We start from the raw sequence: 27,988 nt of genomic DNA, 5'->3' as shown, positions 1-27,988 counted from the left end.
AAGGCTAGCCGTTTGGTTAAGGTTGGGGTTAAGATCAGGTTTAAAGAAGATACATTGTAGAAATAGGCGGGGTTTATGAATTTGTGTCTGTGGTAACTACTGACGACCGACTCGAGTGGATCCAATGATATCACGCCGCGTTCTGGGCCCTATGGCGAGAACAAGCAGGTGATAACAAGGGAAAAATCAAGAAATCTTTATTAGAGTGGCTACGAAGAGGTTTTCAGTTAATAGATCAAGCCAACAGTAAGAAGCATCATCTAAAATAATACGGTTAAGCTTGCTGCAAGTAAAGGCGTGCGCCTGCTGGAGTGGAGAAGGTAAGGTTCTGCTATGTCAGCAATGTGCCTAGCTAGTTAAGTAATTTTTTTCCATTATATTCTAATTACCAGCAACTACTGTTGCTCATGTGGTCCATTGAAGCAGTCCTAGCTACCGGTTATTTGCTAACATAGTCTCTCATTTCAAATGAAATGGTTGAGGGATTTTAAAGGTGTAATCTAGCTAACTGTTTCTAAAAAACATTATTTGTATTGTAGTAAGCTACTTAACTAGCAGACGGAACCCGTTTACAGAACCCAAGACTTCTCTTTGTTTTTGAATGAATGGTCAAGGCATCACCTGCGCTGGGCGTCCATAGCCAGTGCTCCATGATGGGGCTAGAAGTTTCCACGCTAATGTATTTGAATATGAATAACTACATGCTATATAACCATTAGCTTGTTGATTGGCTATTGTTTTCTACTTGATATAGACATTAGCTAGCCTATATCCTTTATTTCGCGAAACGTGCCCTAGTCCGTAGATAGAAAAATAATTGCCTCAAGTTTTCATCATGCTTCCTGACTTCATCAGCACTTGAATTAACAGTCACAGACCTAAACTGAGTCACAGACCTAAACTGAGTCACAGACCTAAACTGAGTCACAGACCTAAACTGAGTCACAGACCTAAACTGAGTCACAGACCTAAACTGAGTCACAGACCTAAACTGAGTCACAGACCTAAACTGAGTCACAGACCTAAACTGAGTCACAGACCTAAACTGAGTCACAGACCTAAACTGAGTCACAGACCTAAACTGAGTCACAGACCTAAACTGAGTCACAGACCTAAACTGAGTCACAGACCTAAACTGAGTCACAGACCTAAACTGAGTCACAGACCTAAACTGAGTCACAGACCTAAACTGAGTCACAGACCTAAACTGAGTCACAGACCTAAACTGAGTCACAGACCTAAACTGAGTCACAGACCTAAACTGAGTCACAGACCTAAACTGAGTCACAGACCTAAACTGAGTCACAGACCTAAACTGAGTCACAGACCTAAACTGAGTCACAGACCTAAACTGAGTCACAGACCTAAACTGAGTCACAGACCTAAACTGAGTCACAGACCTAAACTGAGTCACAGACCTAAACTGAGTCACAGACCTAAACTGAGTCACAGACCTAAACTGAGTCACAGACCTAAACTGAGTCACAGACCTAAACTGAGTCACAGACCTAAACTGAGTCACAGACCTAAACTGAGTCACAGACCTAAACTGAGTCACAGACCTAAACTGAGTCACAGACCTAAACTGAGTCACAGACCTAAACTGAGTCACAGACCTAAACTGAGTCACAGACCTAAACTGAGTCACAGACCTAAACTGAGTCACAGACCTAAACTGAGTCACAGACCTAAACTGAGTCACAGACCTAAACTGAGTCACAGACCTAAACTGAGTCACAGACCTAAACTGAGTCACAGACCTAAACTGAGTCACAGACCTAAACTGAGTCACAGACCTAAACTGAGTCACAGACCTAAACTGAGTCACAGACCTAAACTGAGTCACAGACCTAAACTGAGTCACAGACCTAAACTGAGTCACAGACCTAAACTGAGTCACAGACCTAAACTGAGTCACAGACCTAAACTGAGTCACAGACCTAAACTGAGTCACAGACCTAAACTGATGGATTTCAAGATCAAAGGGCATGAGTCATGAAACATCCACTTACCTGAACAGTGGTAGAAAAAGTACCCAAAAATCATACTTGAGTTATTTTCTATTAAGTTATCTTTACTTATACTCCAGTGAAAGTCACCCAGTAATATACTAAAGTGAAAGTCAAAGTATTTTGTTAAAAATATACTTTGGAAACTTAATGCAATTGCTGCAATGTACTTACGTATCAAGTTAAAGTAGTAAAAATCATTTCAAATTCGTTATATTAAGCAAAGCAGATGGCCACTTAATACTTATTTACAGATAGCCAGAGGCAGGCTCCCACTCAGACATAATTTACTAACGAAGCATGTGTTTTTGTGTGCCAGATCAGAGGCAGTAGGGATGACCAGGGACATAGTCTTGACAAGTGTGTGAATTACACTATTTCTGTCCTGCTAAGCATTCAAAATGTAACTAGTACTTTTGGGTGTCAGGGATGTATGTATGGAGTAAAAATTACTTTTCTTCAGGAATGTAGTGAAGTAAAAGTTGTCAAATATTAATAGTGAAGTACAGATAATCCAAAAAATTACTTAAGTAGTACTTTAAGTATTTTTACTGAAGTACTTCACACCACTGCCTGAATGCACCTGGACAGTAAAGGTGGCATATTGTCCCCAACTAGAGTTTGGAATTGTGAAGTCTGAAGAACCGTTACAGGCTGACTACACAGCTCGCGTGCGTTGCAAAATACATTTTGAAATGAATATTATTAAATTTTTGCACCCACACTGCTCGCGTTCGCCAACGAGCATCTGCATTGCCAAAGGCTAAAATAGAAGTCAGTGCTATTTGTGACGCGGATCGCGCTGCAAGTCCTGCCTCTCCCATCTCCTCATTGGTTTATAGAAGCAGGTACCCACGTCCCAGCTCCTCATTGGTTATACCCACATGGGTGACTGACAGACGAACGAGGTCGGTGGCGGTAATGCACCTAATTTATGAAAGTTGCCAATCGCAATATAAAGTCCAGAGAAGAGAAAGCTTGGAAGCAGGAGAGCTGACTAGAAATGATGTGGTTGACCGTTAAATGTGTGGATTAATTGTCGGAATAGAGGACCTTGTGCATTTCAGGTAAAATAACTCCATGTTCATATCCCAGGACAAATTAGCTAGCAACAGCAAGCTAGCTAAATAAGACAAATTAGCTAGCTAAATTGCCATACCGTCCGCTAGCGGGACAAAAGCCGACAACATCCGGGGAAATTGCAGGGCGCGCAATTCAAAAAAATAATCATAATATTAAACATTCATGAACATACAAGTATCTTTAATAATTTAAAAACTTAAATTCTTGTTAATCTGTGTTGTCTGATTTACAATAGGCTTTACAGCGAAGCATACCATGCGATTGTCTGAGGACGGCGCCCAACATCAACATATTTTTCAACCAGCACATGCTTCATAAAATCACAAATGGCAATAAAATAAATCACTTACTTTTGAAGATCTTCCTCTGTTAGCAATTCCAGGGGTCCCAGCTACAACATGAATGGTCATTTTGTTAGATAAAATCCTTATTTATATCCCTGAAGGTCAGTTTAGTTGGCACCAATCGATTTCAGTAATCCACTCGTTCAACATACAAAGGAGTCCAAAAAGCTACTGCTAAACTTCATCCAAACAAGTCAAACAACGTTTCTGTTTAATCCTCAGGTACTCTAAAATGTAAATTCTTTCATACGGAAAGTTGTATGTTCAATAGGAAAGCGCAATTAGTAAGTGCGCGCCCCGAAAGGCTGATATTGTACCGGTGCTCTCCCAATCAAAACTCAATTCTTGTTATTCAGAAAACAAGCCTGAAACCTTGCTAACTACTGTTGACATCTAGTGGAAGCCATAGGAATTGCAATCTGGTAGACGGATTTACATAGGAACAATAAAGCCTGGCACCTAAAAAAAAAAAATCTGCTTGGATTTTCTTCTGTTTATGCCTGCCATATCAATTATGTTAGTCTCAGACATTATTTTAACAGTTTTATAAACTGGGCCTGAGTAACAGGCAGTTAACCTTTCACGCCTCACTACCCCGGGTCCGGGAGCACCCCCCACCCCCCCCCACACTGAGTAGCATCGCTAGCATAGCGTCACAATTAATTAGTAGCATCTAAATATCATTAAATCACAAGTCCAAGACACCTAATGAAAGATACAGATCTTGTGAATAAAGCCACCATTTCAGATTTTTTAAATGTTTTACAGGGAAGACAAAGTATGTAAATCTATTAGCTAACCACGTTAGCAAAAGACACCATTTTTCTTTGTCCACCATTTTTTCTCTCCACCAGTAGCTATCACCAATTCGGCCAAATAAAGATATTGATAGCCACTAACCAAGAAAAAACCTCATCAGATGACAGTCTGATAACATATTTATGGTATAGGATAGGTTTTGTTAGAAAAATGTGCATATTTCAGGTATAAATCATAGTTTACAATTGCACCCACCATCACAACTCGACTAGAAAAAATACAGAGCAACGTGTATTACCTAATTACTAATCATAAAACATTTCGTAAAAATACACAGCGTACACTAATTGAAAGACACAGATCCTGTGAATCCAGACAATATTTCAGATTTTCTAAGTGTCTTACAGCGAAAACACAATAAATCGTTATATTACCCCAGCATTGATTCACGGCAAAAAGAGCGTTAGCATTATCACCACCAAAATGTAATAATTTTTTCACTAACCTTCTCAGAATTCTTCAGATGACACTCCTGTAACATCATATTACAACATACATATAGAGTTTGTTTGAAAATGTGCATATTTAGCCACCAAAATCATGGTTAGACAATGAGAAAAGTAGCCCAGCTGGTCAGAAAATGTCGTGCGCCATATTAGACAGTGATCTAGTCTTATACATAAATACTCATAAACTTGACTAAAAAATACAGGGTGGACAGCGATTGATAGACAATTTAATTCTTAATACAATCGCTGAATTACATTTTTTAAATTATCCTTACTTTTCAATACAGGTTGCGCCAAGCGAAGCTATAACAAACAAAATGGCGGCATAAGCGTTTAACATTTTTCGACAAACACGATTTATCATAATAAATTGTTCTTACTATGAGCTGTTCTTCCATCAGAATCTTGGGCAATGAATCCTTTCTTGGGTCTAATCGTCTTTTGGTCGAAAGCTGTCCTCTTGCCATGTGGAAATGCCCACTAACGTTCGGCATGAACTGGAAACGTGCCCAGCGGTTCAAAGTGTCTCAGAAAGAAATGCCTCAATCGCACTAAACGGATATAAATTGCTATAAAACGGTTCAAATTAACTACCTTATGATGTTAACACCTATAACGAGTAAAAACATGACCGGAGAAATATTACTGGCTAAACAACAGGTTGGAAGGAGGCGAGTCCGACGTCCTTCGTGCGTCAGGCGCAGGCAGCCAAAGGAAGTTACTTCCGGTATTTGGTGATTTATAGAGGCCCTGATTGCGCAATCGACTCCATTCAAAGCGTCACCACGTACTGACATCCAGGGGAAGACTTAAGAAGTGTCTGTTTCTCCATAGCATTTACAGGGACCTTTAAACCGACCTGGGATCAGGGGCCAAGATGTCTGAAATCTGACTCCCTGTCATGAAAAGTGCTGTAGAAGGAGTTCTGTTTCACTCAGAGACAAAATTCCAACGGCTATAGAAACTAGAGTGTTTTCTATCCAATAATAATAATAATAATATGCATATTGTACGAGCAAGAATTGAGTACTAGGCAGTTTAATCTGTAGAGCAAATTATGCTAATGCGAAACAGCACCCCCTATATTCGCAAGAAGTTAACTTTGGGCATGTCAGTCAGGTGGAAATTCAGGAAATTAGACCCTATCCCTAACAAGTTGATGCTTTTCGACCAGTCCCCAAATTAACGTAATTGGTTCAGAGTTTGTTTTGATATTTTAACCTGCGTGTCGTGATAGCGTTTGGTGTGGGCGGGACAAAATACATTTATGCACAATGACGCACGCGTGCAGCCGGTTTGGGTTCGTGCTGAAGAGGAATGGCAGAGCATTATCTAAATATTCTAGTGGACTTCCTACATCTGCACTGGTATGAAAAGTTTTGTATAGGTGAAATCAATATGGTGTATGACCACCAGGTGTTTGGCTTTCACCTCTCTTCCTGTTCAACAGTGCAGGTGACGGAATGTACACACAAGAACATGAGTCATCTTTGAGATGTTCCTTTTACCTTACTTGCTGCTCTAGAGCAGTGGTTCCCAAACTGTGCGGCGCCAGGTTTTTTTGGAGCTCAACCCGGCTTTCAAGTTGTAATAGTAGAATTCACAAGGTGCTATTTCAAAATTGGGTAGTGCATCAGTGTTCCTCTTCTCATGCCAGTCATTGCATACCTTAGAGCTATTTATAACTTGTTAGAAATGTCCAACTCAACTAGCCCATGTCAGTTAATGTTTTTTAGCAATGTTTTTTTGCCTATAGAATTTGTTGGAATGTTTGAGTCACTCAAATATTACATAAATAAACATTAGGCATGACAATGTGTAGAACTGCAGGGAATAAGCTTTAAACTTGCAAAATGTTCTCTCTGCTGACAAGAGGGGTGTGAACAATGTGTCATGTACAGGACTTGTGCCCATAAAGATATAAAGACGTGGTGGGGGGTGTGTGTGATGATCCCCAATTCTGGAAGGGGGGCCTGAGTGAAAACACTCTAGAGCAGGGTTTCCCCAAAATCAGTCTTGGGGGCCCCCCTGGGTGCACTGATTCAAATAAAGCTTGATGAGTTAATTATTTTAATCAGCTGTGTAGTGCTAGGGCAAAAACAAAATGTACTACTGGGGGATGTGCTCACTCTATTTCCTTTCTGTAACAACACTTTTTACTATTTGCTGATATGCATTGTATAGAGAAATTGATGTTCTTGTGCATTTGGTTTATTAATCACCTGCCTATTTGATACCCCAAAAAAGACTTCTTAAACAAATGACAACATTTGTAGCTAATGGATTTGTACAGGATGAAAAAACCGAGTCGAAGAGAATGCATCTTTGAGGTCTCAAAATAATGAACCAATTATTTATTGTCACCAGGAAGGCTGCTGTTAGCATTTGATTATCTGTTTTTGTTCTGCTTTGTGTGTACAGGTCACCATGAGGAGGAAGCTGACTTTATGGGCTCCCCTCTGCCTTATCTTGGCTCTGCTGCCTTCACAAACAGGTACTAACACTACACATGGTTATTCCATCCAAGACACCTGCCCGCATCAAGCACCGGCGGATTCGCTTAACGCCAAATTAAATTTCAACGTAAATCTGAATGCCTCCATTTTGAGTGCGAGAAGAACAGAGGTTATAGTTAATTTATCACATTACAATATGATGCATTGTCTGTATTTGTACCTATTTACACATGAATTTACTGATGCACGGATGAACATTGATTAAGTTCAATGTCAACTGATGCAAAAGACTGATTGATCACTCACATTGCCACCATAACACTGTAGCCAGTGAGAAATCATTGAAGCTAATCACCTTTAGTATTGTCTCACTTAAAGTCTGTAATCATCACTTTGTTATTACAAAAGTACAGGTAATGGAATAATCATATCCATTATTTTGTCCATACAGCCTCTGTTGCAGTCATGTCAGTTGACCTGGGCAGTGAGTGGATGAAAGTAGCGATAGTAAAACCTGGCGTGCCAATGGAGATTGCTCTAAACAAGTGAGTATTGCTATTTTCATTGTCTCTAGCCATGTCATCGCAATGGGGGTTTAGGACTTTGTGCTTTTAGACAGAAATCCCTATTCCGTTTCATGTTTGATAAGTATTAATATCGTACTCATCGCTAATGTGTGAGTACGCTAGCTGTTCTTTAGTGTATACAATGCATGTTAACACGGCAATGCCTAAATGGGCCCGTGCTGAATAGTGAATGAAAATTGGCAGAACTAAGGGTCAGTACATGATAAAGATTTTTTTTAAAGCATTCTCAAAGCTTTAACATGGTTCAATAGTCTGTCTTATCCTTCTTTGTGTTGCACAGGGAGTCCAGGAGGAAAACACCAATAGCTGTGTGTTTAAAAGAAAACGAGAGACTTTTTGGAGACAGTGCATTGGGAGTGGTAAGGCACTTTGTCATCGATAACCTACCAGGTCAAATGTTTTAAAATGTCTATCATGCAGTTAGTGCTCTGTACTCCCCCATGGGAATCAATGAAGTTCATGAATTAATATCTACACGGACATTGATTTGCTTTTCTTTCTCCCGCAGTCTGTGAAAACCCCCAAATTTGTCTATAGGCATCTTCAGAGCCTCCTTGGCAAGATGCATGACAACCCACAGGTGGCGGTCTATCAGAAACGCTTCCCCGAGCACCATCTGGTGACAGATGAGAGTCGGGGCACAGTTCTCTTTAGCAACTCACAGTAAGTTTTTGATTTCATCGGTTCCCTTTTCCTTTGTTTAGCAGGAGGTGATTGAGCCAAGTGATTTGTTGACGAGTACTAATAATACTGACTTCTATGGGCCATTAGCGACATGGGGCAAAATGCTGACCCATTAACTTATTGTTTTGTCAGTGTACGACGTTCCTTTGCGTACTGTCTAAATAGCACATTTTAAACAGCCTGTGACAATATCATTGATCCAGTATGTCCTATGCTGTAGTTGTGGATAAGAGTGATTGGTTTTGGGGGGCTCGTTTCTCTAAGGCACTGTGGCGCAGTGCTAGAGGCGTCACTACAGATCCAGGTTTGATCCCAGGCTATGTCGCAGCCGGCCGCAACCGGGAGACCCATGAGGCGGTGCACAATTGGCCCAGCGTCCAGGTTAGGGGTGGGTTTGGCTGCCTGGGATGTCCTTGTCCCATCACGCTCTAGCGACTCCTTGCGGCAGCTAGGTGCATACACGCTGACTTCAGTAACCAGCTGTACGGCGCTTCCTCCGACACATTGGTGCGGCTGGCTTCCGGGTTAAGCGAGCCGTGTCAAGAAGCAGTGCGACTTGGTTGGGTCGTGTTTGGGAGGATGCATGGCTCTCAACCTTCGCCTCTCCCGAGTGTACGGCAGTTGTGGTGATGGGACAAGACAAACTACCAATTGGATATCACGAAATTGGGGTGGAGAAAGGGGTTAAATATATATATATATGAAAAGTGCTTGGCTGTAATGTCTACTGTTTTCCTGCAGAGAAATGCAGTACTCTCCAGAGGAGCTCCTGGGCATGGTTTTGAACTATTCACGTGGACTTGCTCAGGACTTTGCAGGTTTGTCTGTTCACTAGTAGTACGGCGGAAAGGTTTTCTTTCATTCAACATTGTTGCGCAATTATTTTGAAGCCCCCCTTACTGAATGTATTTTACTCTTGCTTACAGAGCAGCCCATCAAAGATGCAGTGATCACTGTCCCGGCCTTTTTCAATCAGGCAGAGCGCAGAGCAGTCCTGCAGGCCGCACAGATGGCAGGTGTTAAAGTCCTTCAGCTCATCAACGACAACACGGCGGTGGCGCTCAACTACGGCGTCTTCAGGAGAAAAGACATCAACAGCACAGCTCAGGTGCGCTAACTAGGCTGCTTTTACATTTGTTTTTTATTTAACTAGGTAAAGTCTTTTTGATTTGAGCTTCATAAGTTGTTTCGTGGGTCAGAACAGTTGCTTTGTGTAACCCGTTGTCTCTTGCTACAGAACATAATGTTCTATGACATGGGTTCAGGCAGCACAACGGCAACCATCGTCACATACCAGACGGTCAAAACCGAAGAGTTAGGTTCCCAGCCACAGCTCCAAATACGAGGAGTGGGGTGAGACAAAAGGACCTGTATACCCATTTTTACACACACACACACACACACACACACTGCAACACAGGATGTTGGGGAAAGCACACGCCTTGCACTCTGCTCTAATCATTATGAAATAAGTACTAGTTTTGTTTTCATTCCATATACAGTGAGCTCCAAATGTATTGGGACAGTAATTAAAAAAAGAAAGTTTTGGCTCGCTACTCAAGCACTTTGGAACGATAGAATGAGTATGAGGTTAAGGTGCAGACTTTAATTTGAGGCTTTTCATCCATATCGGGTGAACTGATTCGAAATTACAACACTTTTTGTACGTAGTCCCCCCTTTTTAGGGGACCAAAGGAATTGGGACTAATTCCGTTGTGTAGTTAGGTATTTGGTGTCATATTCATGGTACGCAATGACCACATCAAGTTTGACTCAGCAAATTTGTTGGATGTATTTACTGTTTGTTTAGGTCGTGTCAGATTATTTTGTGACCAATAGAAATGAATTGTAAATAATGTATTGTCATTTTATTGTAACTAAGAATGTTTCGAAAACACTTCGACATTCATGTGGATGCTACCATGATTACGGATAATCCTGAATGCGTCGTGAATATTATTGGGTCTCCCGGGTGGCGCAGTGGTCTAGGGCACTGCATCGCAGTGCTAGCTGCGCCACCAGAGTCTCTGGGTTCACGCCCAGGCTCTGTCGCAGCCGGCCGCAACCGGGAGGTCCGTGGGGCGACGCACAATTGGCATAGTGTCGTCCGGGTTAGGGAGGGTATGGCCGGTAGGGATATCCTTGTCTCAGTATGTAAAATGTAATAAAATGTATGCACTCTACTGTAAGTCGCTCTGGATAAGAGCGTCTGCTAAATGACTGAAATGTAATGTAATGAAATGTAATTACAAAAATATTATATCCCCCCCAAAATGCTAACCTCCCCTGTTATTGTAATGGTGAGGTTAGCATGTCTTGGGTGTTTGATTTGTGCTTCTAACCCTAACTTTATAATATACCATATAAGTGAATTTGTCCCAATACCTTTGCTCCCCTAATAATAGTCCCCCCCCCCTCCTATGTACAAAAAGGCTATCTCTAAACGGTTCGTCTGATATTGCTGAATATACCCTCATATTAAAGCTTAGTCTGCACTTAAACCGCATTGTCATTGGATCTTTTCAAGTTCAAAGTACTGGAGTACAGAGCCAAAACAACTTGTTACTGTCCCAATACTTTCGGAGCTCACTGTAGGTATTTGTATTTTCAATGGCTTATTGTGGATAAATGACAAGCACATTTCTCAAATGTTCCTAACCTAACAATGTTCTCTGTCTCTGACCAGGTTTGACCGCTCTCTGGGGGGATTTGAGATGGAGCTGCGGCTGCAGAACCACCTGGCCAAGCTGTTCAACGAGCAGAAGAAGACCAAGAAGGACGTGAGGGAGAACCACCGTGCCATGGCCAAGCTCCTCAAGGAGGCCCAGAGACTCAAGACTGTGCTGAGCGCTAACGCCGAATTCATGGCAGAGGTGATGGGACCTTCGCTGACCCCAGTCTTACACCATTCTCCTTACCTTTGCTGCAGTTGAGAGTAGTTACCGGTTACTCCCATGTCACCCATAGTGTTCTACTGTAGATGTGTAACCTTGTAAAATAATTACACAGGTGAAGCCATCGCATTGCTTCTTTATCCCTCCATTCCCTGTCATTTCCAGTCTTACACTGTTCTGCACATTTAGAGAAATATGGTATTTTTTTGGTAACGTTTCATATGTATTGATCTGTCAGGTGTGTTAAATCTGAAAGTAAGTACCCATTCATTTGGGGAAATGTTTTTAACTGCACTTTTACAGTTACCCATAGTGTCCTACTGTTTACAGTACATGTAAACCAAATATACTCGCACTCTCTTTGTTGTTCAGGTGGAAGGGCTTCTGGATGACATGGATTTCAAGGCCAAGGTGACCCGTGTGGAGTTTGAGACCCTGTGCTCTGACCTTTTTGAGAGAGTGCCTGGCCCTGTACAGGAGGCCCTCGGCTCTGCAGAGATGTCCCTGGTGAGTCACCGCAGCTTGTGCACATTCATTAGGCACCAAATGGACTTAACCAGGAAGGAACTCCCTGGATTTGTCCAATAACTAGATTTTTGGATTTCTGTTGAAAACCGTGAAACATTTCCCATTGAGTGCCTTAATGAACATGACGCCTGTTTGTCAATTGATCTTTAAGTCAAGCAGTGTCTAACTTTATTTTACATTTTGGGGAGACTTGGGACTTTTTATGCACAAATGACAGACAAAAGCATCAAAAGTCATGCTCAAAAAAATCGTGCTGTAGCTTCCCAAGCCCCTGGATCTGTGGAATGGCTATGCTCCATAGGAAAAAGTATTCTCTGAACATCCTGTCACAATTGCGTAGTAGAATCAAACTAAAGTACAATTGTTGATGCCTGAGGTCTATGGGAACAAGATGTTGCACTTTGATGTAGGTTTGATATTAAATATCCTTTATTGTGGTGCAATGTTCAGTGGAACAGTATCTTAACCCATAAAACTCTAAGCTGGGGGAGGGGTTTCTACTAACTATATAAAATTGTTTTAAGGTTATACCAAGGATCATTTGAATTTTAATACTCATTAAAGTATTAAAAAATAAAATAATGTTTGGCCTTGCTGTTGCTATCAGCCCATACAAATGCATTGAATAACCGATTCAATAAATGGAAAAAAAAATTGGGGGACGGAACTAAAGGATTATTGTGCTGAAGTGTCTTCGATCTGAGATGACAGATTGGGAGACACAGAGAGAGAGATATACTGCTCAATAAAATAAAGGGAACACTAAAATAACACATCCTAGATCTGAATGAAATATTCTTATTAAATACTTTTTTCTTTACATAGTTGAATGTGCTGACAACAAAATCACACAAATTATCAATGGAAATCAAATTTATCAACCCATGGAGGTCTGGATTTGGAGTCACACTCAAAATTAAAGTGGAAAACCACACTACAGGCTGATCCAACTTTGATGTAATGTCCTTAAAACAAGTCAAAATGAGGCTCAGTAGTGTGTGTGTGGCCTCCACGTGCCTGCATGACCTCCCTACAACGCCTGGGCATGCTCCTGATGAGGTGGCGGATGGTCTCCTGAGGGATCTCCTCCGAGACCTGGACTAAAGCATCCGCCAACTCCTGGACAGTCTGTGGTGCAACGTGGCGTTGGTGGATGGAGCGAGACATGATGTCCCAGATGTGCTCAATTGGATTCAGGTCTGGGGAACGGGCGGGCCAGTCCATAGCATCAATGCCTTCCTCTTGCAGGAACTGCTGACACACTCCAGCCACATGAGGTCTAGCATTGTCTTGCATTAGGAGGAACCCAGGGCCAACCGCACCAGCATATGGTCTCACAAGGGGTCTGAGGAGCTCATCTCGGTACCTAATGGCAGTCAGGCTACCTCTGGCGAGCACATGGAGGGCTGTGCGGCCCCCCAAAGAAATGCCACCCCACACCATAACTGACCGACCACCACACCGGTCATGCTGGAGGATGTTGCAGGCAGCAGAACGTTCTCCACGGCGTCTCCAGACTCTGTCACGTACTCAGTGTGAACCTGCTTTCATCTGTGAAGAGCACAGGGCGCCAGTGGCGAATTTGCCAATCTTGGTGTTCTCTGGCAAATGCCAAACGTCCTGCACAGTGTTGGGCTGTAAGCACAACCCCCACCTGTGGACGTCGGGCCCTCATACCACCCTCATGGAGTCTGTTTCTGACCGTTTGAGCAGACACATGCACATTTGTGGCCTGCTGGAGGTCATTTTGCAGGGCTCTGGCAGTGCTCCTCCTGCTCCTCCTTGCACAAAGGCGTAGGTAGCGGTCCTGCTGCTGGGTTGTTGCCCTCCTACGGCCTCCTCCACGTCTCCTGGTGTACTGGCCTGTCTCCTGGTAGCGCCTCCATGCTCTGGACACTACGCTGACAGACACAGCAAACCTTCTTGCCACAGCTCGCATTGATGTGCCATTCTGGATGAGCTGCACTACCTGAGCCACTTGTGTGGGTTGTAGACTCCGTCTCATGCTACCACTGGAGTGAAAGCACCGCCAGCATTCAAAAGGGACCAAAACATCAGCCAGGAAGCATAGGAACTGAAGTGGTCTGTGGTCACCACCTGCAGAACCACTCCTTTATTGGGGGTGTCTTGCTAATTGCCTATAATTTCCACCTGTTGTCTATTCCATTCCATTCCAATTTCACATCATGTGAAATTTATTGTCAATCAGTGTTGCTTCCTAAGTGGACAGTTTGATTTCACAGAAGTGTGATTGACTTGGAGTTACATTGTGTTTAAGTGTTCCCTTTATTTGTTTGAGCAGTGTATATAAACATTTTAAAAAATAATCTTTTTTTTTTTACCTTAATTTTGGCACTGAAGTCTCCATATACTTCCATTAATTTTTTTCTCCCAACTGGTACCGGGGGACCTTCAGGCGAGTTTTGTGAGGCCTGTGGGCGTTTGAGCAAAACAGCCAACGTGTTTGTGAGAGTCTCACCTTTGCAAAGAGGGGTCATATTAGTGTGTAGCCCAAACTGTTTTGACGCTACAGACAGAACTTGGCAGATTGGCTGTACCAACATCAGACGAGTCCCAAGACGCTTGTGGAGGTCGACGAGAAAGTCAACTTTCCATAGAGTCATAATATACCGAACAAAAATTATAAACGCAACAACTATTTTAAAGATTAGAGTTAGTTCATCGAAATAAATGTATTGGGCCCTATTCTGTGGATTTCTCATGACTATTTCTCAAGACTAGGAATACAGATATGCATCTGTTGGTCAGACCCCCCCCCCCCACACACACACACAAAAAAGAGTAGGTGCATGGATCCGAAAGAAGTCAGTACCTGGTGTGACCACCATTTGCCTCATACAGTGCGACCCATCTCCTTCGCGTCGAGTTGATCAGGCTCTTGATTGTGGCATGTAGAATGTTGTCCCACTCCAATTCAATGGCTGTGTGAAGTTGCTGGATATTGGCGGGAACTGGTGCATGCTGTCGTACACGTCGATCCAGAGCGTCCCAAACATGCAGACCATGGAAGGACAGTATGCAATCCACTGAACTGGGACATTTTCAGCTTCCCGGAATTGTGTACAGATCATTGCAAAACGGGGCTGTGTATTATTATGCTGAAAATGAGGCGACGGCGGTGGATGAAGGGCATGACAATGGGCCTCAGGATCTCGTCAGGTTATCTCTGTGCATTCAAATTGCTGTCGATTTTAAAATGCAATTGTGTTTATTGTCCGTAGCTTATCCCCACCGCCACCATGGGGCAAACCGCTCGCCCACACAATGCTGTACACATGGTCTGCGGTTGTGAGGCCAGTTGAACATACTGACAAATTCACTAATTACAGACAGAAATACTCAGTTTCATCAGCTGTCCGTCTGGCTGGTCTCAACGATCCCGCAGGTGTAGCCGGATGTGGAGGTCCTAAGCTGGCGTGGGTATACGTGGTCGGCAGTTGTGAGGCCAGTTGGATGGACTGCCAATATCTCTAAAACGACGGGGGCGGCTTATGGTAGAGAAATTAACATTCAATTCTCTGGCGACTGCTCCGGTGGACATTCCTGCAGTCGGCATGCAATTTGCATGCTCCATCAAAATTTGAGACTTCTGTGGCATTGTGTTTTGTGACAAAAACAGGGATATAAACACATTTTTGCTCCACATTTTAGAGAAATAAGCTTTGTGTGTGGCACATTTTTGGGATCTTTTTTTACTTCAGCTCATGAAATATGCCACCAATGCTTTATATATTTTTCAGTAGCTTGTAGGCCAACCCGTTTGGACGCTACAGACTATTTTGTCAGACTGATTTGCAGGATGTCTCATGGTCTGACACATTGAGACGCATCCAATGCAACAACAAAAAAAAACATATCTAGCTTAAACTGACCAGATTTTTTTGGGATTGTTGTATTCTGCTAATTAGATATCCACGAGGGTGTGGACATTGACCTTACGGGGTTAAACATGACATGTTTCAGCATGTCAAGCCTTCAGAGATTGAACTAACACACGTTTGTTTATTTGCAAATACTGTAAGTATATCTTCCAACATTGTTTTCCAACAGGATGAGATCGAGCAGGTGATCCTTGTGGGTGGCTCCACCCGCGTGCCTAAGGTGCAAGAAGTGCTGCTCAAAGCCGTTGGGAAGTATGTCATCAGTTTAACTTGACACTGCCAATACTTGGGGCTCTACACTACATGACATAGACATAGAATGCTCCCTATTGTCCAGTGTTTTGGCTGTAAGATGTCATATTCCAAAAAATAACGCCCTAGACAATGGAACGGAATAGAATAGAGTAAGTGCTTCACCTGAACGTGTCATAGGTATTATCTACTGGAGTGATGGTATGTAACTCACATGTTGGAAATGCTCCATCTGGGATGAAAAGGCTTAAAGGGAAAGTTAGACCCAAAATCGAACTACGCCAGGTGTTTTTGGACCTGAAAAATAGGAATTATACTAAGGTGTACACCATTTGTTGTGAAGATCAGCTAGATATGCCTTAATTGCAAATGAATATGAAAATAGGCCAATGTTTCGTTAAATTTGGGCACTGAGCAAATTGCCGGTCTGAGCATGAACTTGAACGTTGTAAAAGTTCTGTGCAACTTCTGGCTGTGCCTGTTTTAAGTTGCCAAGTAGGCTACTATGGCTATTTGATTATAATGTATTAGGCCTACAGTGCCTTGCAAAAGTATTCAGTATTCCCCCTTGGCGTATTTCTTATTTTTGTTGCATTACAACCTGTAATTGAAATTTTTATTTCGATTTTATGTAATGGACGTACACTAAATAGTCAAATGGTGAAGTGGAAAAAATGAAATTGCTTGTTTCAAAAAATTCTACAAAATAAAGTGTTGTGTGCATATGTATTCACCCCCTTTGCTATGAATCCCCTAAATAAGATCTGGTGAAACCAATTACCTTCAGAAGTCACATTAGTTAGATTGCACACAGGTGGACTTTATTTAAGTGTCACATGATCTGAGTATGTATATATGCATGCATGCACCTGTTCTGAAAAGCCCCAGAGTCTGTGGCACCACCAAGCAAGCGGCACCATGAAGACCAATGAGCTCTCCAAACAGGTCAGGGACTAAGTTGTGGAGAAGTACAGATCAGGGTTGGGTTATAAAAAAAATATCAAACTTTGAATGTCCCATTAAATGAAAATAAAATGGCACCACAACAAACCTGCAAAGAGAGGGCCTACCACCAAACTCAGACCAGGCAAGGAGGGCATTAATCAGAGGCAACAAAGAGACCAAAGATGACCCTGAAGGAGCTGCAAAGCTCCACAGCGGAGATTGGAGTATCTGTCCATAGGACCACTTTAAGCCGTACACTCCAGAGCTGGGCTTGATGGGAGAGTGGCCAGAAAAAGCCATTGCTTAAAGAAAAAAATTAGCAAACACATTTGGTATTTGCCAAAAGGCATGGAGACTCCCCAAACATATGGAAGAAGGTACTCTGGTCAGATGAGACTAAAATGAAGATTTCTTGGACAAAAAAAGCTCAACACCTCATCACCCTGAGAACACCATTCCCACAGCGAAGTGTGTTGGCAGCATCATGTTGTGGGGATGTTTTTCATTGTCAGGGACTGGGAAACTGTTCAGAATTGATGGAATGATGGATGTCGCTAAATACAGGGAATTTCTTGAGGGAAACCTGTTTCCGTCTCCCAGAGAATTGAGACTGTGATGGAGGTTCACCTTCCTGCAGGACAATGACTCTAAGCATACTGCTAAAGCAACACTCACGTGATTTAAGGGGAAACATATTTAAATGTCTTGGAATGGCCTACTCCAAGCCCAGACCTCAATCCAATTGAGAATATGTGGTATGACTTAACGATTGCTGTACACCAGCGGAACCTATCCAACTTGAAGGAGCTGTAGCAGTTTTGCTTTGAATGGGCAAACATCCCCGTGGCTAGATGTGCCAAGTTTATAGACATACCCCAAGAGACTTGCAGCTGTAATTGTTGCAAAAGGTGGCTCTACAAAGTATTGACTTTGGGGGGGTGGAATAGTTATGCACGCTCAAGTAATTTTTTTTTCTTCTATATCTTGTTCGTTTCACAAGAGAAAATATTTAGCATCTTCAAAGTGGTAGGCATGTTGTGGTAAATCAAATGATACAAACTCCCCAAAATCTATTAATTCCAGGTTGTAAGGCAACAAAATAAGAAAAATGCCAAGGGGGTGAATATTTTTGCAAGCCACTGTACCAGAGTGGCCTGCCATAAAACAATGGAGAAAATGCATCCCATAACATTTTAACATGGAAATAGCAGTTCTATCATTCAGCCTACAGTAGCAGCCAATGTGTGGTGTTCAATGTAGGCCTACATTCCATGAGACTTTTGAAAGAAACATGCAGGGATTGACATTGACCTGTTATCTACTTGTCCTTCAAACAAGGTGACTGAAAATGTGGTGGTTGGTGCAAGAAACCACTTTACATTATTATTCCCGTACCATTTATTATAAAGAATCAGACAAATGATGCTACCATCTGCCTATTGGCTACTTAGCTTATTCAAGCCTACCTCAAAATACAACAGACCCTTTTTTTAAGACTGAAAATGGCTCTGTACCTGACTTGCTTTTCAACGATGTCTGGTAATGTACATGTTTTGTGCTCTTGTATGAAGCAATGACACCCCTATTGCTGTCTAGAAATTAGCTTTAACTGGGCTAATAATTCACTAACTAGCAAAGGATATTAATAAAATGTGCCCCCGTGGCTACATGCAGCTCTTGCTTTGATCTCAAAACAAGCACATCTACTCATGTAAACAGTCCACTTCAAAAAATGTCACAGATCTGATATGGCTATGGTCTATTTGCATATAGGCCTACTGCAGCTCTGATTGGTTATTCTGCACCGGTCTGTGTAGAGTATGGGCGCAATAGCATCCTACTCCAACGCGGTCTGCCTACAGCAAAATCTCTTGCATAGTTTTTGTTACATTTGAAAGTGACTATTGCTTTGATCACAATTGCCACAGTCAAGGGAAACGATGGTGTTAACTAACTGGTTAAACTCTAGAAAGTTGAGTGAAGTTGTCTTGTGCACCTCTCCGTTCTGCGGTAGTCCCGGGGAGCTGCACGGCAGTCTCGGGTAACGCCTCAGCTTCGAGTGAACATTGATTGAGGCATGTAGTTTCATATACAAACCATTTGACTGCTTTTGAGGTCTGCAAAAGTATCTGGCCAACCTTGTTTTTGGAGTGATATTTCACTTTGACCTGACTGTGTAGAGAGGAGCTGGGGAAGAACCTCAACGCAGATGAGGCTGCAGCCATGGGGGCTGTGTACCAGGCCGCTGCCCTCAGCAAGGCCTTCAAAGTCCAACCCTTCCTGGTTAGAGAGGCAACCGTTTTCCCCATCCAGGTAACACAGCCAATTCTTTAACATTGTAACCCACCCTTTAATTTTAAATAATTATTGACTTGCCTCAATCCAAAATGAATGTAAAAGCTAAGCACCACACAACTGCATGTCATATGTGCTCATCTTTAACATTTATTTTGGATTGTAGCATACAGCTGTATTTGTTTCTCTCACTCTCCAGGTGGAGTTCACAAGGGAGGTGGAGGAGGAGGATGGCTCCAGGATCCTGAAGCACAACAAGCATATCCTGTTCCAGAGGATGGCCACCTACCCCCAGAGCAAGGTCATCACCTTCAACCACACTGACGACTTTGCCTTCTACGTCAACTACGGAGATCTCAGTTTCCTGGGCCAGGAAGACCTCAGGTGAACACCACCCAAAATAAAGTAGGGTTTAACTGGTTGGAATTTAGGTACGGTTTCCTGGACACAGATTAAGCCTAGGCATGGACTAAAGCATGCTGAATGGATTTTATTTTATTACGATCTCTTAGTCGTCATTTGGACAAATCTTCCACGAGTCCTTAAACATTAAAATACAACATAATAAGATCACATTTTCACATACAACACACTGTAACAAACAGACATAAAACACTGACATATTGACCAGATAAAAACAGTCTGAAATGATAGTTTGATTCCTTCATCTACCATAGTCCTGCACAACCTTCCAATTTAAATGGTTCTAAAGTATTGTTTGAATTTATATTGGAAGGTTTCTGGTTTGCGCAGAAGTTATTCCATTTCTTTATTGCTCGAAATCATGTTCTTTTGCCTATTTCTATTCTGTCTGGATAAAACATAGATGGTGGACAATCTATTCCTAGTATTTACTGAATGTCTGTCTCTTACCAACTGATACTGTTGTGAATAGTTTGGCTGTTTTAAATGGTGTATATTGTGAAATAAAATTAGCATGATTTTTAATTATCTTGATTGATGACCAGCCAAGCGCATTGAGCATGACTACAACAGAAGAACCATATCCCCACCTTAAAACAATCCTTGTTGCTTTGTTCTGTGTGATCTGCAGCCTCCTAATGTTACTTGCTGATGCATTTCCCCAGACCACAGAACAGTAGTTCACCTGACTCCCAATTAATGCTTGGGCTGTTTGCAAAATAATCTTTCCCGGTAAATATTTGGTTATCCTTCTGATCATGCATGCAGTTTGAATATATTTTTTTACAAGAGTTTGAGACAACCATGATAAGCAGTTGTCTTGCTGCACCCGTAGTAGTTTGGTTTCTGACACTTCCTCAATTTGTGGTTCCCTCATATATACTTAATTATATCCCATATTTTGTTGGCCTTTTGCTGGTGGAACAGACTAGCATAACCTTGGTTTTCTTGGTGTTCAAAACAAGTTTGTTCCGGAAAACCCACTCCATTATTTCCCGGATCTACTTGTAGCGCTTGCTGTATAAATTGTAGGATCATCTGCAAATATAGTAGCTTGAGTTTCCGATGAGACAAAAGGAAGGTTATATATAATGTGTGTGTGTGTGTAAAGAAGTGGCCCAATGGAGAATACCTTTTTTTTGTGCCTAGGATTTGGTTTTAGTCTGTCCAGGAAATCGGCCCATAGATTTACCCCACTCTGTGAGGCAACACGGCTAAACGGCAAGGTCTGAAAATGTTTTATGTAGACCGCCTGGAAAATTAAGGATATGCTATAGCAGCGTTTGTTCGGCCATTTATATTAAAGCTATAGACACTAAGGGGACAAATAAAGCTGTTTTGAATTTAATTGGAATGGAAGTGACTTACAGCTAACTTACCTGTTGCATTAACATTCAATTATCATCAGATGCATTAACTTGGAGGGGTCTGATTTTAATTGTAAATAAAACATTTGTCATTTCTTTCACCAGTGTCTTTGGCTCTCTCAACCTGACCACAGTGCAGCTGTCTGGGGTGGGCAGCAGCTTCCAGAAGCACACAGATGCTGAGTACAAGGGCATCAAGGCCAGCTTCAACATGGACAAGAGTGGCGTGCTCCTCCTGGACCGGGTCAGTACCATATAATTACTTATCGAATGTGAATTATATGAACACCATGGTCAGTGCAATTCTCTTATACTTATGTAGCTCCTCTCTGGAAGTACAACTAAACCTCAAATATAAAACGCATCAGGCTTTTTACATTTTCAAGATGGTTGCAAAATACATCAAAATATTTTATATTTACGTTAAAGGTTAGACGCAATTTACTTTTAAAAAATGTAAAACCTACATTCTCATCTGTTTGCATCTCGTGTTTGCATCTCTACCCACATAAACCCAATTGAAATTGGTTTGAAGTTATTTTGAGTTGATTTAGACACTATTGAACTCTTTTGTTTTGGGGTAATCGACATTGACCTATCGCTTGAACTAAGTTGTTTTCTTCAGGTGGCGTCTGTCTTTGAGACCATTGTGGAGGAGGAGGAGTCTACTCTGACAAGTGGGTTTTATGCTAACATCGTAATCATTTGACATCTGATCACCCCTCTATCATAGTAGAGGTGGGCGACAGACAAAATTGCCTGAATTAATGCAAGAACGATAAGTTTATAACATTAATGTGCATCACTTTTTAAATTATCTTTTAAAATATTGTTACTAGTTTGGTTGTATTAAAAAGGAAACCACACTCTGCTCTTGATAGTATCACAGATTTGGTAAAGCTTACGTATCGGCCTCACGGCCTTCGTCAAAAAGCTCTGACGAAGGCCGTGAGACTGATACGTAAGCTTATTAAAGATCAGTGATACTATCAAGAGCAGTGTGCGTTTTCATTTTTCATTCATCTTCAACTGTTGCCATGCACCTGCAGAAAGTTTGCTCAGGTGTGCGAGTGCCTTTTGAGTAGAGTACTAGTTTGGTTGTAGCCATCAATTGTCGAATTAACAATCACCCATATTAGCATACTTATTTAATTTCAAGCTTCACATTTCTCTATAGGCCAGGAACTAATGAACTATATCAGCAAAATGCCTGCGATAAGGGATCTGTATGGTCATGTCGATAATTTTCAGGTTATTGTCCCAGCTCTAAATCAGTCTCTTCCGTGTCTTAATTCTGTCTCTTGACTTGTCAGAACTGGGAAATACAATTTCCAGCCTGTTTGGAGGGGGATCCTCAGAACCCAACGCAAATGTGACGGAACCAGTTCAGGTAACCCACTACTCAGTTACCATCCTAATGTAACAAGCACCAGAGTTCCTCCTTAACACTAGTTCATGGCTGTCTAACTCTCTCTGCCTCTCCCCTATTGTCTCTGAATCCAGGATGAGGAGAAGGTTCATCCGGAGTCTGTGAAGGAGCAAGAGGAGGCTGCTCCCCAGGAAGAGAAGCAGGAGCCTGGGGAGAAACAGCAGCAGGAGGAGGTGGCCCCAACCCACGAGAAGACTGAGGGAGTAGACAGTAAGGCTGACCTTCAGGTAAGAGCTTGGCTCAGTTGGATTCCACATAAATGCCTGGGATGTAACTGGGCCTAGCTCAGTTCGCCTAGTTCCACATTGTGGAATGTTCAGATGGAAATATGTAGAACAAAAATGCCTCTGGCATGTTTAAGGTATCCGAACAGCTCTATTCATGACATTTCTATCTGCAACATTCCATAACGTTTGCCTTCTAAACGTGGCCCTGGTTTGTTAAGCTCAGCCCTGGGGTGTATTCAGTCCTTTTGTGGTTAATGAACTTTCCAAAATGTTAACAAGTTGAATGGAATGTTTGGTAAGAGAATGTTGTCAAGAGTGGGGGGGTGTATACTAACCTCACATGAATGAGTTTTATCTCATTCTCTGTTTGAATTGGACATTAAATAACTCATTACCGTAATGTAAATGAGGCTCTCTTGAATAAACCAAGTTTCCATGAACTATTAAATATTTTATTTTTCTGAGCAGGATGAAAAGGAGGGAGCCATATCTGGAGAAGAGGAGAAAACGACAGAGGAAGCGGCAAAGACTGAGGCCAAGAAGAAAGCCAAGCCTCAGAAGAAAACCGAGTTCTCTGAGGATGTCACAGTGGAGCTCCAAATGAATGACATCCTTAAACCTAATTTTGAAGCCATCACCTCCTCAAACAAGAAGTGTGTCGCTCTTTCCTTCTGACATTTTAGATGGGCTCAAATGTGCATGGCGGGGTAGTTGAAAATACATTTTTCAAGCTATAATAATGCCGATATTGATGTAGTCGTGACTTGTCAAACACCTAGTGACTTCAGAGGTTTTGAATCTGTTGGTGTAATGGCTAAGTTGTTTGACAGACGCATAGACCCAGGTTTGAGTCCCGGCTACCTCAAAATTCGCTGCAATGTTTGTTTTCTTCCTTTCAGGCTCCAAGACCTGACTGATAGAGACCTGGAGAAACAGGAGAGGGAGAAGACACTGAACAGCCTCGAGGAATTCCTTTTTGATACCCAGGTTAGAACAGTACATTTACAGTAGAACATCAGTATATTCTCTGTCTGGCGCTCTGGCTCTCTCACACACGTGTGTGTGTGTATATATAAAACCTTATCTCCTCTCCATTAGGACAAAATTTACCAGGAGGAGTACCAGGCAGTGGTGTTGGAGGAAGAGAAGGAAACCATCCTGGCCAGACTGAGTAAAGTGTCGACCTGGATGGACGAGGATGGCTACTCTGCGTCCACCAAGGAGTTGCGGGAGAAGCTGCAGGATCTCAGGAAGCTGTGCAAGGACATGTTCTTCCGTGTGAAAGAGCGCAGGAAGTGGCCTGGCCACCTGGCCACCCTGGAGAGCATGCTCAACAGCTCCAGCTTCTTCCTCAGGTGGGTCAAAGCAGCTCTGTTAGAGCTCTAGGATCGGCTTCCCCTTCACCATTCATAACCTGGAATGGAAAAACTGGCCCAAGATCTGTTTAGTTACCCTTATTTTACCAGATACGTTTTTTAAATGTAACTAGAAAAGTCCGGTAAGAACATTCTTATTTTACAATGACGGCCTACCCTGGCCAAACCCTCCCCTAACCCGGACGATGCTGGGCGAATTGTGCGCTGCTCTATGGGACTCCCAATCACGGCCGGTTGTGATACAGCCCCGGATCAAACCAGGGTCTATAGTGACACCTCTAGCACTGAGCTGCAGTGCCTTGCCTGAAAACAATCTCTTTAACAGCAACAATCTGGGGAAGAGTTACAGAGGAGATGAATTAACCAATTGGAAGCTGGGGATGATTAGATGGCCATAATGGTATAAGGGCCAAATTGGGGAATTTGGGATCTCTATCCTTAGACCAGAGGAAAGGGGGACCCCTACTGGCCCTGTAACACCACTTTTGGCAGCATCTGATTTCCCATCCAGCGACCGGCCAGGACCGACCCTGCTTAGCTTCAGAGTTTAACATTTGAGGTGAATCATGATATGTACAATGCATCCATTTGACATGGGTCTTCTGTGGTTTTTCCTTAAGGAGCTCCAAACTTGTACCAGAGGATGACCGAATCTTCACTGACGTGGAGCTGAAGAGGTTGGAAAAAGTCATCAACGAGACCACTGTATGTAATGATGTTTCATAAAGTCCTATTTGTTTTACTCAGCGCATTTGTCAACTATATTATTTTGATTGACCATTATTACTCAAATATGAGATGACGTGGTTCAAAACAATCTATATGGAAGTTTCACTGAGTGCCATCGTTTGTTGTAAACTTTTATTATTTTTCATTTTATTTTAACCGCCAATACCTCCCACTCTTCAACAGACGTGGAAGACCAACACAGTAGCTGAGCAGGAGAAGAGATCTCCCACGGAGCGGCCTGTGCTGCTGTCCAAAGACATAGAGTCCAAGTGGGCTTTGCTGGACAGCGAGGTCAACTACTTGCTGAACAAGGCCACCAAGCCCAAGGCAGCCAAGCCCAAGGCCGCCAAGCCCAATAACAGCACCACATCAGAGAGCAGCAGCAGCAAGGCCAACAGCAGCAAAATTGAAGAGAAAGTCATACTTCCCAAGGAGGAGACCAAAGACGAAGGTGGGAAAGCAGGGAAAACCAACACATTTCTGTTCACATTTATATTTTGAGGGCATGTTCAGTAGGGCACACTGTAGCAAAACATCTTGAAACTAATTTGAGTGTATGGACTGTAGGTAGTCCCTCCCTGTTTGTACATTTTCTTCCGTTTGGTATGTAATAAAGGGGGTTCCTCAGCTGTAATTAATGTCCTTTGTCATTTGCAAAGGAAGTGCTTTTGCAGACTTGATCAAATGACGTGTGATATCTTATCAATGATCCCTTAAACAAATGTAATCAGTCCACTTTTCATTCAAGAGGGCACTGAGGAGGTGCAGCAAGAGGAACCTCCCATCAAAGAGCCTACTGGACAGAACACAGACTCGTCCAGACAATCACAGCCTACAGATAAAACTGCAAGTACAGGTACGTCTGTCATAGGAACCGTGTCTGCCATAGAAACAACATTTTTGCGTGTGAATTGGCACCCAGTTGCCTTTACAATTTCTCGCTACATAAGTGGGCATCTGATGGAAAGAAACAATTGGGCATTCCATTCAAGCTAGAGCAACTGTCTTTAACTATGAAAAGGAAGGGCATTTTAGTTGTCCTTTAGTCTTTATTTTGGTTTTATACCTGGTCATATTTGTAATACTGTGCTGCTACATTTTTGAGTATAATATTGTATTCCTCCCAATTTTCAGAACCAACAGAGAAAAACCAGTCAGAAAACCACATAGGGGATGAGTTATAACAGCTGGAACTAAAGAGATTTCATTGTATTTATTGACGATGTTTAATTGTTTTCAAGTTTCCCACATATTTTGGGGGTTTTGTTTTTCCAGCCTTTTATTTTGAAAACCAGAAAGTCATTGGATCAGCTCAGACTTCTTGAACTCTTATTCCCACTACCTACCTACCTCTCGTTCTCACTTTCTGTTCACCTTCATCCCCCTCGGCGGCTGAACATCTTTCCCCTCTTACTGACATGAGCAAGGAGCGCTGACGAAGCCTGGAGTAACCAGCGAATGAACTGACAAGACTTGAAGTTTGTATTCTACTGTCCTGCCCTACAGGTTTAGGCATACTTTAGGCCACATGCAAATGACTACTTGGACAACTGTATATTTGCCCTGCATAGAACAGAAATAAGTGTTTTGTTTTGGTAGGACTAATGATAACAGGATTCAATGTTTCCTCCACTGGAACTCTGTTGAATTGCATCGTTTGTGATTTGACCTTTCAAGCAGGCTTATGTTTTCTCGTAGCTAATCTTGCTTTCATTTATTTTTTTGTGGGTTCATTGTGTGGTTGTTGAGAAATATATCAAAGGGCTGGAGTTTATGTATGCTCCTTTTGGGAAATGGAATGGGCTTTAGTTGTATTTGAATATTGAATTCCTTTAATACCTTGTATTGTGGCTCATAATGCATAAACAATCCGTGATGTGTGTATACAATGTTACAAAAAGGGAATTGATTTTTCATCCAAATATTACTGATGACCAGTCGTTAAATGTGTTCATAGGTGTAAAATATGTATTTATGCTTTTCAGAACCTTCTCGCCATGGTCTTCTGACAATTCATCAGTGAATTGGCTTGAGGGAAACATTTTTACTGAAGTACATCTATCTTGAGTTCTTATTTCTCTGTAAATTGCACTCCAATACATAAAGTTAGGTCAACTTAAATTACCAAGGTGTCATTTCGGGCCTGCCATGGGTTGTGTTCAGTAGGTGAAAAAATAAAATGGCATTGATTATTGTTATGTTTTGTTCCGCTGTGCCCTACTGAACACAACCCTGTTCTTTGTATGGCTGCAAGTATGAATTTGAGGGCTGCTAAACTGTTGCACTGACTGAAGAATAAGTAGATATTATCCACGTCTCAAACTGCTTGAATCTCTACCCGAGGAGTGTGGTTCCTGTTTTTTGCATCACCTTAGATGGTTTGAGAGGGGGAATAAACAAACGGGATTGGGGAATACCAACGCTTTTGATTCTGAACTGTTAATTTATAAAAAATTACTATTATGGTGAACAGTGGATTTTTTTTTTTTTTCAATCCATGTCTTTAAAAATAAGATGTGTATTTGAAGACCCACTTTCAAATGTGTATTTGGAGACCCCTTGTAACTCTGGGCTAGGGTTGATTCTGTAAATCAAATAATCTAAGTAATTGTTTCATTGCGTTTTAATTCCAGATTGGCCTGTGTGAATGTGTAATTGACCAATTTGAAGAGCAGCAGGACAGATGAAGAGAAAGTTGACCGTTTCTATTTTACTTGTATAAAGGATGTCAAGTGTTTGAGTGGTCATTCACCGGTATCTGTAAAGACTGGGACACTTAAGGAAAAGACAACTGTATAACATTTAAATATGATTTGATGGACTGAATCAAAAAGGAGCCCTTGAAACCCTAATACACATTTGTAATCATTTTGAATTGTGACATTTGGTTATATTGTGATTATACTAGATATTGTATAACATTGATTGATACTTGTCCCTAAACAAAGAGAACCCTTAATTCCAATAACAATACCAGACTTTCATAGCTTAAAATGAAAAATAAACTATTTAAACATGCAGTGCTATATGTGCAGGTTACAGATATATTCACATGGAAAAGTGTTTTTATTTCAGCCTGAAATTTGCCAGTCATCTTTTGGACTTAACCTTCCTACCTCAATGGCTAGTAGCCTAGATTCGTTTAGACCAGCCAACCATGTCCCAAAACTGAAAGTGCTATTTCCTTGAA

The 27,988-nt window shown here is 41.9% G+C and overlaps 1 protein-coding gene across 1 annotated transcript; it reads left to right on the top strand.

Moving 5' to 3' along the window:
• The first annotated feature begins 54 nt into the window (after positions 1-54).
• On the top strand, positions 55-27,818 carry LOC129819573 (hypoxia up-regulated protein 1-like). The gene is made up of 24 exons (XM_055875935.1): positions 55-320; positions 7,126-7,198; positions 7,612-7,705; positions 8,028-8,106; positions 8,256-8,410; positions 9,173-9,249; positions 9,358-9,539; positions 9,669-9,784; positions 11,118-11,304; positions 11,698-11,832; positions 15,925-16,007; positions 19,133-19,265; positions 19,447-19,631; positions 21,143-21,281; positions 21,663-21,714; positions 22,351-22,427; positions 22,541-22,693; positions 23,162-23,346; positions 23,593-23,680; positions 23,792-24,048; positions 24,690-24,774; positions 24,982-25,249; positions 25,547-25,654; positions 25,933-27,818. The coding sequence occupies exons 2-24, from the start codon at positions 7,132-7,134 to the stop codon at positions 25,980-25,982; spliced, it is 2,955 nt and encodes a 984-aa protein (XP_055731910.1). The 5' UTR covers positions 55-320; positions 7,126-7,131; the 3' UTR covers positions 25,983-27,818.
• The last annotated feature ends 170 nt before the right edge of the window (positions 27,819-27,988 follow it).

This window comes from Salvelinus fontinalis, chromosome 2 (assembly GCF_029448725.1).
Source record: "Salvelinus fontinalis isolate EN_2023a chromosome 2, ASM2944872v1, whole genome shotgun sequence".
Taxonomy (NCBI): domain Eukaryota; kingdom Metazoa; phylum Chordata; class Actinopteri; order Salmoniformes; family Salmonidae; genus Salvelinus; species Salvelinus fontinalis.
Note: the sequence above shows the minus strand (reverse complement) of the source record. Positions and strands in the feature narration are given on the sequence as shown.

Bases quoted from the DNA above. Each gene is read 5' to 3' on its own strand.
- LOC129819573 (XM_055875935.1), top strand. From the start codon at position 7,132: ATGAGGAGGAAGCTGACTTTATGGGCTCCCCTCTGCCTTATCTTGGCT. The intron at 19,632-21,142 runs GTGAACACCACC...TTCTTTCACCAG, and splicing joins CTGGGCCAGGAAGACCTCAG to TGTCTTTGGCTCTCTCAACC. The intron at 25,655-25,932 runs GTACGTCTGTCA...CCCAATTTTCAG, and splicing joins AGATAAAACTGCAAGTACAG to AACCAACAGAGAAAAACCAG.